This window comes from Piliocolobus tephrosceles, chromosome 18 (assembly GCF_002776525.5).
Source record: "Piliocolobus tephrosceles isolate RC106 chromosome 18, ASM277652v3, whole genome shotgun sequence".
Classification (NCBI taxonomy): domain Eukaryota; kingdom Metazoa; phylum Chordata; class Mammalia; order Primates; family Cercopithecidae; genus Piliocolobus; species Piliocolobus tephrosceles.
The window spans coordinates 16,742,724-16,753,506 of NC_045451.1; the positions used below are offsets into that span (position 1 = coordinate 16,742,724).

The following is a 10,783-nucleotide window of genomic DNA, read 5'->3' on the forward strand; positions in this document are numbered from 1 at the left end:
AGCTCTTGCTGTATTTAAAAACATGCCTGGTATTTGAAAAGAAAGCCCAAACACTCTAACACATTATTAAGTGAGGCAGGTATATGAACAGATTCATTCTCCACCTGCTCTTCCTCAGATGTATGACTCAGAAGAAATAGAGAGCAATAAATACAAATCTCTTCCTGCTTAAACAGAATGTGAGAAAAAAAACTTCAAAAAAATTATGACCAATTCAAATTCTCTCTAACTTCACTTTCTAATTAGATTTTTCCCGCATTATTGAAATGGTCCAAAACTAAATATTTCAAATTTCATTCAATCTTCAACTGAATGCTTTCACAAACTAGAAGCAAGGCTAATTTGCCAAGCTCCAGTTAGAAAAATATATGCCAAAAATTCTGGATGTTTTTTGCTTGTGTTTTGCTAAAGTATTGATATCTCCAAAATCATACAATATGTGCAACCTACAAACAAAGTATTTTATGGAGTTTTCATTGTTAACTTCTAGGTCACAAACTCAGAGGCCACTAGGCTTACACCTCCACAAGACACTTTAGCGTTAAATGCATTTTACAATGTATAAAAATCTCAAATGTAAAAAATACAACAGGGAAAAAAATTACTTCAGTATGCATGTGGCATTACAGAATGGTTATGCCTTGTTTCATTTAACATACCAAAAAGTATATGAGGCCAAGTCATGGTGACACAACAAAACCATTCCAACTCTAAAATCAAAGAATAACAACACTTCATTAATCCAGGAACGGTTATTATGCTTGATAAAAAGTATAATATCACACAACGTCAGAGAGTTGCTATTTCACAGTTACCTAAATATACTAACGTCTTTTAATCAAAGTATCATTAAAGTCTATTTTTTCTAGGTACTTGAGTTTCAATTTATCAAAATTTTCTGGAGTTGAAGTTTCATACAAATCCAGTCAGTCATACAGCCTTAGGTTATAAATGTCCAATATATCTAATGAATCCATATGGTCGATTTTGTTTAATTATATTATCTTTAGAAAACCAAGGTAAGTATAAAAAAGGACTTGCAATAGAATCACAGTGACGTCAGGCCAGATTCAAAACCCCTCATTACCCGTGTTCCACCAGATGCATGTGATTAAAGGAATGGAATGGGTTTAGAAGGTGGAACTTTAAAGAAAAAAAAAAAAGACTTCATTTTCCCAGGCTATTTTAGACATTTTGATAACATCTCTTTCTCCTTTTCAAAATGTCAGGCGTCTTTAAAGGAATCGTTTTTTCTACTGAGTGGCTTCAGGATCTCTTGACTTTCACAGTACAATCAAACCCTTCTCCAGTCCAGATAGACTGAATTACGTTAAACCCTGGCACATAACAAAATCATTAAATCTAAGATGCCTCATTTGACAGATGTCTCATTAAATTCACTGCAAAATGAAGGTACGAGATGCCTTTGAAAAGTTGGGGGGAACCTGTTAACTCTAAGAAAACTTTCAGAGAGAGCTATTCTCTCAAAATCCAGAGTTCACTCACGTGAAATAGAAGATATTAATAGTATGTGGCACATCTAAAATCTCCTGCCATGGGAGAAATGCCGCTATGTGTATGTGTTTAACACATCCCTGGGGACCCAAACAGGATGAAAGCTGAAGAATCAGGGCACACACCACCAGCTGCTTAACAAAATTCCACAAATTAAATTCAACAAATGTTAAACTAAAATGCCAAGTTATTATACTAGGCTTGGATCACATACAACGTCAGTGAATGTTATGTTATCAGTAAATGAAAAGCTAAATTCAGGATTCTAAGAAGAGAAAGAGAAACAACAAAAACACTTTACACTTAAAAAATAACCATCTTTGTATATATCGATCATTTAAGGCGGGTGATTTGATAATCTTATAGCAACCAAAATATAAAACTTTCAACCTAAAACTTTACACAAACTCATTTACACTCATCTTCTGCCCCTACAATTATTTCAGTGAGTATAAAAGACACACGAAATTTAGAAATAACTATGAAATTCAGGGAGAAGAACTTACTCTCTATCTCTAGCACTATACAACATATGAATTATAAAAATTAAACAAGAGCATAATAACAACAAGAAAGCATCATTAAAAGACAATTCAATTTTTTAACAATAGGTTTAGGCAAATAAGATATTTAATGAAAAATATTTTCAGTTACTTTAAAAGCCATGTTTTAAAGGAACTGAACTGTCACACATACATACATACACACACACACACACACACACACACACACACCCCCCCCTCAAAAGTTATCTACTTTTCAGGCAAAGTATTAATTCTCTACTTATCAATGAAGATTTACAGTTTAACAAATAGGTATGCTTGAATAAGAGAAAAAAGAACTATTACGTAAACTTTAATTCATACCAACTTAAATCCAAGCATGACTATTTGAAACCAGAATATTTAGAACACTTCAGTACTCTTTCCACATTGTCTACTTATTTGTCCGTCTTGGTTCTTTACATTTTTAAAGGCACCATGATAAACAGAACCATCCACATTTCACAAGAAATACCACTTTGAACTAGAGGATAATACCACCTCATTACCAACAAAAACAGCATTATTTTTGGAATGCTTTTAAACAAGGGAAAAATTCAAGTGTAAATTTAATTTAATCGATTCATGGAAAGTGATATGAATGGCAAAATACAATACCCAAGCTCTCTATTCTCCGGCCTCCCAAGGACGGAAAAACTATGAGTCAGATCTCTCTGTGCATCAGTTTCTCCATCTGAAAAGAGGATTGCCACCAGCCCTCCTTAACACTGTTTTTGAAAGGGGAAATCAAATAATTCATGTGAAAACCCTTTAAGATGTTTGAAGATAATAAAAACCAATGTATTGTAGATGTTATCAAACCATAGTAGTGAAGGGCGGCACGTACTTTACAACAAAAACAAATAAATATAAAATATAAATATAAAAATGTAAAATACTAAAAAAAAAAATTTAAACCCTCTGTACTGAAAATTAAAGGGACTGTTCAAGCACACACTGGTGTCACACGTTCAAACCACGTTACTCAATACTACTGTAATTATAGTACTAACAACCTGCTTGTCAATATTATAACTTCATGCTGAACCACCCCTCCCCTCTTGGTTTGCATGTAGGAAACCACATAAGGTTTGATCGTTCCCAGAAGAGAAAAGAAAGAAAATAGGAGAGGGATAAAAAGATTGTTTCCGCCAACTCCCAAGGAGTCACACACAAAAATACCTTGACCAAGATTCACTAGGTACAGTGAATGTGCACTTTATTCTGTCAACACCCTTGGTCATTATTAAAATTCGAACAGAAATTGCTAGACTACTCAGATCTAAGTGCTGGGAGAAAAGTCAAAAAATATAAAAAGATATAGTTTAATGCTGCCCTACATCAATGAGAAAGGCTCCCCAGAGAGTCTAAAACAAAAGCTCATTCATGTTTAGGAGTCCATAACTTATGTCAGGCAACCTAAGTTCTTGAAATTTTTAACCCATAATTACTCTCTTTCAGGCAAAATCAAGATGTCTGATTTTAAAGGGATATTAAATACTTAAGTAACTTCAGATAAAGCTAATTAAAATTTCCCATATCTTAAGTCAGCTAAGAGAATGGTGGCCTGGTAGATGCTATAACAATTTTCAAACTAAGTTTTCATTAACGACTCTGTAATTAGAAAGTATCTTTATCCAAGGCCTTCTCGTTCATTGAAGACTTTCATTTTACTTTACCCAGATAAATACTTAAATATTCAAAGCAACCACAAATGGCTTTCAAAGCCTCTAAAAAACAACCCTAGTCAGGTTATAAATACTAAAATCTAATAGAAAGGTGATCTTCAAGAGAGTAGACCCTCAAAACAGTAGGCAAACTCAAGTTAAATACAGAAAAATATTCAAAAGAATTTGAAAGCAACTTCTTAGCTATCCTTCACCCCAACTATACATAAACAAAACAACATGCAGCAATAAATTTAAAAATAAGTTATATATAAAATTACTAATGGGGTACAGAATTTTCAAAACCCCTGTAAAAGATATCATCTAAAACAAACATTAATTATCCTCTTCCTACAGAAAAAAACTACTACCAAAATGTAACTCTGTTTTGTTGAGGTGTCCTATATTCTGTTGGAACACAGAGATCACTTCTAGGAATCACTTCCAGCCTGGTGCAAACCTTCACTATATGTGGAGTCCTAACAGTGGTTCCGTAAGTGAGATTACAGTTTTGTCCATCAGTAACTGAACTTCTTTGCAAAAATTCAAGTAGATTTACCATACACTAAATTCTGTTCTATGACAAATGAGTAACAACAGAGATGTGTGGTATATTAACTGAGGCTTAAAATAAGATCAACTTTGTTTAAAAGCCAAAATAAGCAATTAGACAACTTTGCAACAATCAGGCATCTTCCTTCTAGGACACCTGTACACTGGCTTCATGTTCAAGAATAGAGTGGATACTGTGTGTGGCATTCCCACACATCTACACAGATGTGTGAGTATAGGTAAGCATATACTCAGAGGCATACATGCATTTATGCTGTGCATATAGAAATAAGGCAGTAAGAGCAGAATGAGGTAACAATTACTGCTTTTCATAAAGGACAAAACAAAAAGATTAAAAGATCATGCCAAACATTTAAGATTTAACCAGGAAAGACCTATCATTTTAATATTGAGATGAGTTTTGAGGGGAAAAAAAAAAGTGTTTATTACCCATTAGAATGTTTTAGACACTCTTGAAGAGAATCAAAGAAAAATAAAGATTTAAATTTCGTAACTGTGACACCCAAAACCTTTCCATGGACATTTATCACAATGGATATATCCATAAGCAAACTCTTTCCATATAAAATTTCTTCAAACTCTATTTAATACGTCCCTTGTTTTTATATACAGTTTCTTCCACGTAAAGGGCACCTATTTTTAATGCTTTTGTAAAATAACAGTATTTTACAAATTACATGAATTAACGGAGAAAAGAATACAGTTGTTGATCTTACATAAAAAATCATCTATTTCCTGGACCATAAACTTTAAAAGCCATGTCATCGAGTTGGCAAATTGTCTTCAGATACTGCAAATGCTACTGTATTATGATTTGGTTTTCTTTACAAGGAAAAGATTCATCAGAAATCCACTTAAATTTCAGAAAAACTTCCAAGAAATTTAAAGGGCATCTATCTCACCAGGAATCCTGTCAGTCTTGCACATTTCAATGTGGGAGTAAAGATGTAAAGATTTCTTCATGCAAACTAATTAAACTGCCACTGGGACACAAGCTGGACCAAAAGACATTAAATTGTAAAGAATGGCTACAAATCAGTGGAGTTACAAGTATGACTATTTTTCCACCATCACCTACAACCTAAAAACCTCAAATTGGCGAAGATATAACACTCCTGATTTAATTTTGCTATGAGAACTTTATTTTAAATAAAATTCCTTATCACTGAGAGCATAATTATTCAAACCAGAGGAGGAAAGGGATGTAAACTACTTAGAAAACTCAAGTACAATATCCAGGATCTATAGCTCCTGAATTTAGTACTAGCCAAGTCTTTAGCCAAAAGAGAAATATTACATGGATCACCCCTAGTCAAGAATTTGATAATGTACTGAAAAAAGACGGGGGAAAATTTTAGTACACATCTGAAGAAATAGTAACCACTTAAATCCTTCTTGTGAACCCTCCTGCAAGTCGTAGTGCAGTGGTCAGTTCTGACTATAAAGGCTGGAAGAAATGAGAGAAACAGGAAAAAACATTTTTTTTATGCAAGACAAACTTGCAGACGAAACAGAAATCGAGCAAAAAAGCGCTGGGGAAAAGTATCAGTTAAAAAGGGACCCTTTTGTCAGATTTCTAATGAGGGCTCCATGGGTAATTTATGAGTGTGGCAGAGCTAAATAAACAAAGGCACCAGTTGACAAGTCAGGAGCTCCCGGTGGCACACACAGCTAGAACGCTGAACTGGGCAGTCAAATGCAGCCAAGAGTGTTCTAGCATTTTTGTTGTCATTTCTTCGGTCCGTCTTATGCTCACGTGACAGTTTACCTGAAATCCCAAACAGCCTGAAACCCAACAAGCCCGAGGAAGCACCTTTATGGTTAAAGGTGCTCTTGCCGCTTTCAGGGGGATCTGCTTCCTGTACTTCTGGTGATTCAGCCACCTCTTTCACATTGCTTTCCAACCTCTGAGCCCTCAAGATTGATAAAACGCGCAGATTTAAAGATTGCTCAATTTAGTATACACAGACTGCATGAAAAAGCTGTAAAGTTTAAGACAAAGACTCACCAGGACCCGCACTTACTCTTGGGTTGGGCAAACTGACAAGCAATTTGAATCACTCTTCGGCCCTCGGCAGCGTTTGCACCCACCCGTCAAGGCAGGTGACTTCCTTACCTGCATAGAAGCGGATGAGGCAGCCAATCTCCGAGTCCATGCCTTCCTCCTGCACCCTCCACAGCTCCCCAAATCCCAGTTGGAAGAGGTAGTCATTTTGGATCTGCAATGGCTTCTCCTCCGCCTCCAGGCGCCGGGTGGTCTCTCCGTGGAGCTGCACGTACAGGGTGGGCGGCGGGGGCGGCGGAGGCGCCTTCTCCGCGGTCACCCCGCTCCTCCCGCGGGTCGACTGGAGGCCTCCCGGGGCCACGAATGCTGCTGCCTTCTCCTCGCACGGCCCCTCGCAGACGGCCCCGCCCGGGCTGTCAACGGCCCTCGGGGCTTTCTGCTGCGGCCGAGGCGAGGAGGCCGTCTGGGGAGGCGGGAGGGGCTGCGCGGAGCGGCAGGGACGGCGGGGCTGGCCCGGGACCCCCGTCGGGGCCGAGGCTGCGTCGGCCTCGACCTCTTCCGACGACGAGGAGCCGCCGCCGCTGCTGTAGGGATCCAGCCGGTCAGATACGCTCTCGGCGCTGGGACTCAGGCTGAAGCTCTCGGTGTCGGATGCCACAGGCCGCGGGGCGCGGGGAGAAGAGGCAGGACCCCCAACGAAAGGCTCGCCGGGGCTGGAGTCCGAGGGCGCGGGACTGGCACGGCGCGACCACCCGCCCGGGACGCCGGCGGGCAGGGGTAGGTCGGCGGGGGGCGCGCGTGGAGGACCCCCGACGGCACCCGGAGCGCTCCTCGCGGGCAGCGCCTCCGAGTCCCGCGGCTCCGGGGGCGCAAGCCGGGGGCCGGCCTCGGGGGGCGGCTCAGCGGGCTCCCGGGCGGCGGCAGCTCCGGGCCCCTGGCCCAGCACCTTCACCACGCCGCCGCCTTTGTGGCCCAGCTGCAGCAGGCGGGCGGCCACCTCGCCGGCCGTGGTGTCCAGTGTACAGAGCACCGGGCGCAGGTAGGTCGAGGCCATGTGGCGGTCGAAGACGTGCACGCAACCGCGCTGTAGCTGGTGCCTCACCCAGTCCCGGTCCGACGGCTGCAGCTGCAGCGTCTGCCGGTGCTTCAGGAGCAGCGTCTTCCTGTCCAGGCTCCGGGTGCACAGCGACGCCGAGGCCAAGCAGGAGGCGGGGAGGCCGGCAGCGCTGGGGGAGTGCGAGGCAGTAGCGGCCGAGGACGACGACGACGACGACGAGGCGGCCGCGGCGGCCGCGGACAGATTCCTCTTCAGCCGCCCTCTCCTCAGCAGGAGGGAGTTGGCGCCGCTGCCGGCCCCGGGCACGGGGGCAGCCCCGCCGGCAATGGGCTGGGGCGCCCCGCGCCGCCTCCTGCGCCCGGCACCCCCTGCTCTGCCCGGCAGCGGCCCCGGCGGCGCCTCGCCCGGGGCCTCTTCCCGCGCCCCGCCGCCGCTGCCGTTCCCGCCGCTCGGGGCCGCCGGGGTCAGCGCGGGCTCCGGACTCCGGCCGCCCCTGGCCGCCGCCGCCAGAGCCGCCGCGGCCGCCGCTGCCGCTGCAGCTGCCGCAGCGGCGGCCGCCGGAGCCGAAGCTCGATCCTCCCTGCCGGGCTCGGGGAGTCGCTGCGCCGTTGCCGCGGCGGCGGGCTCCATTGCAGTGGGGCTTCGCGTTTCCCCCCCAGCTCCGGAGGCAGCGGGCGGAGAGGGAGGCGATGAGGCGGAGGTGGGAGACGGCGACGGCGCGCGGAGAAGGGAGAAGCCAATGGCGTTCGGCGCGGTCGTTCCAGGGGATTATGTGGCGATTCGAAGCATTCCGTCGGTGTCTCAGTGTTCCATCCCGCGCGCTCGCCTCGCCGCCACCGCCCCCCCGACACACGCCCTCCCCGCCCCGGTCGCCGGCTCCCCAGCGCCGGCCCCGCCCGCTCCCCCCGCCTCAACCCGGCGAACCAGCCGCGGATCTGGGCTCATTGAATATTAATCACCCGCCGGGAGCGGGAAGGCGGGAGGCTGGCAGGGCGGGAGGGCCGCGTGTGCTTCATGAATATTCATCGCCGGCATGACGGCATTCCAGGGAGGAGTGGGGAGAGCCGGGGGATGGCCGGAGGCGGAGCTTCAGGGTAAACAAACGTGACGCGTACGTACGAGGGCGGGGTGGGGGGGGGCAGTTTCCCGGGAGGTTCCTGAGCCGGCCTCGGAGAGGGCGGTGAAGACAGAGGCGCGCGGTACACCTTGGGAGTTGTGGTTCTCGTCGCTGGACCGGCAATCCCGAGGGAGACATGGTGGACTACAAGTCCCAGCGGTCCTTTGGCTGTGCTCCTCCTGGCCGGCAGCCGCTGGCCATGGCCAGTGAGTATTGTGCCCTCTGCCGTTGAACTCTGTGCCAGAGTTCTTAATGAACAAGAATGCTCATGTTCATTAACTTGTATTTTACCCGCACTCCAGCTTGCCAGATGACTTTTATTTTCCCTACTAATTAAAGGTGAGGACTTTCAGGGACTCTAAACAGTACGAAGGTCCCAGGTCCTGGTCCTCACCTCTGCCCATTGTGTGAGATAGAGATACACACCCGTCACACCACACCATCACTGGCAGTCTGAGTGGGCCAACCTGACTTTTTCCCCACTTTTTCAAGACCCAGGAAGACAGGCAGTGTCTGGGAATTCTAAGTGAGGCTGTCGTTGAATGTTCTTGTTGGAAGGCACAACCCTAAGCCTGTCCTCTCCCTCTGTATCTGAAAAGGAAAATGGCAAAGGACAGGTTTCATTGTTCCCCATTGATCTTGAAGTTCGAAGTAGTTTAATGACACGGAAAGCACTGGAAAGTAGAAGAAACATTAGAATGGAGTATGAGATGGGCTTTTTCCATATGTTCTCTCTTAACGTCTTTGTTTTTTTCTTTCATCATTCAGGAAAAAAACAAAACAAAACTTTTCTACTGCTACAATGTTTAGTCGTGGTCTGAAAAGTATTTTTCGTAAGTTGAATCAATGTTGTAAGCTGGACTAGGGCAGTTTACTATTTAAAAGAATTTAGTACACCTTTTTAATTGAATTACTATCCCCCCAATTGCTTTATAATTCGGGATTTTTTTTCTCTTTTCTTTTTTTTTTTTTTTTTTTTTTTGCCACAGAGTGGGTCTGTCGCCCAGGCTGGAGTGCAGTAGCGCAATCTGGGCTCACTGCAACCGCCGCCTCTCGGGCCCAGGTGATTTTCCCACCTCATCCTCCGAGTACCTGGGACTATAGGGCGTGCCACCACGCCCGGCTCAATTTTTGTACTGTTTTGTAGTGGGGGTGGGGAGTCCCTTCATGCTGCCCCGGCAGGTCTCTAGCGTGAGATTACAATCGTAAACCACCGCGCCAGGCCCTAAATCTGGATTTTCATATGTGAAACTTTTAAACAGTTTTAAACCACATACTATCCAGGACCTGTTTTAACCTCAATAAAGTGACTAAACTTGCAGAAGAAGAGTGAAGGGGGTTGGAGAGAGGAGAGACCAAATGGAACTTAGAGCAAGGAAAGACCTGCTTAGGTTATCACGGTTTCATTGAACAAGAATGAAGAAGCTATGGAGATAAAAATAAATATTTCTCAATGATTTTTTACATTCCAGATGATTTTCTATATTTTCATTTAAAGTTTCACCCCTTGGCCTCGTGAATCTATTAATAATATGTATGTTATTTAAATTCAATCAACAGCAACACATTAAAAATTAGGGAGATTGCAAGTTCTCCCAAGAGTGATAACATTTTCAAGTCAATTAATTTAACAGATAATTACAAACATTTATTATGTACAAGTCATCGTGTTACAGCAGTTGAATAAATCACACTGTCCCTACCTTCATAGAGTTTATAGTTTAGAAAGAAGAACATTCAAAAAATGAGATAGAAGTACAGAAGGGGGAAATACGAGGTGCCATGGAAATAGACACAAAACAAGGGGAACGAACCTAGTCTAAGAAGTCAGGCAATAGAGACCAAAGTTTCAATGAAATTTTTTGGAATCAATGAAAATGTGCATTTGTTGAAGGATCAGTCTCTGAAAGAAAGGAAAGAACCAACGAGGTAATTATATTGAGATAACTTTCAACTACACTGATTTATATTGTGCCTTCAGTAGCCCCAACACAAACTATTTGTTCTAGAAATTGAAAGAATAGTCTTTTAATTTAGGCATCCTTTAATAAAATTTAAACAACAAGGCACGTTAAATTTCAGTACTAAAACATGAAATTTGTATACCTCTTTATATTCCTTAGTTGATTTCCTACAAACCCCTTTATATTTATTTATTTTTCTTTTTTCTTTTTTTTTCAGTCAGAGTTTCGCTCTGTCACCCAGGCTGGAATGCAGTGGCGCCATCTCCGCTCAATGCAACCTCCGCCTCCCAGGTTCATGCAATTCTTCTGCCTCGCCCTCCCAAGTAGCTGGGACTACAGGCAC

The 10,783-nt window shown here is 43.9% G+C and overlaps 1 protein-coding gene across 1 annotated transcript in view; it reads right to left on the reverse strand.

The window, feature by feature from the left end:
• The window catches only part of PHLPP1 (PH domain and leucine rich repeat protein phosphatase 1), a 265,241-nt gene extending 256,934 nt beyond the window's left edge, over positions 1–8,307 (reverse strand). The window contains exon 1 of the mRNA XM_023195183.2: positions 6,414–8,307. Within this exon, the coding sequence (XP_023050951.1) occupies positions 6,414–7,989 (1,576 nt within the window). The 5' untranslated portion in view covers positions 7,990–8,307. The remainder of the gene's footprint in view (positions 1–6,413) is intronic.
• Between the last annotated feature and the right edge of the window lie 2,476 nt (positions 8,308–10,783).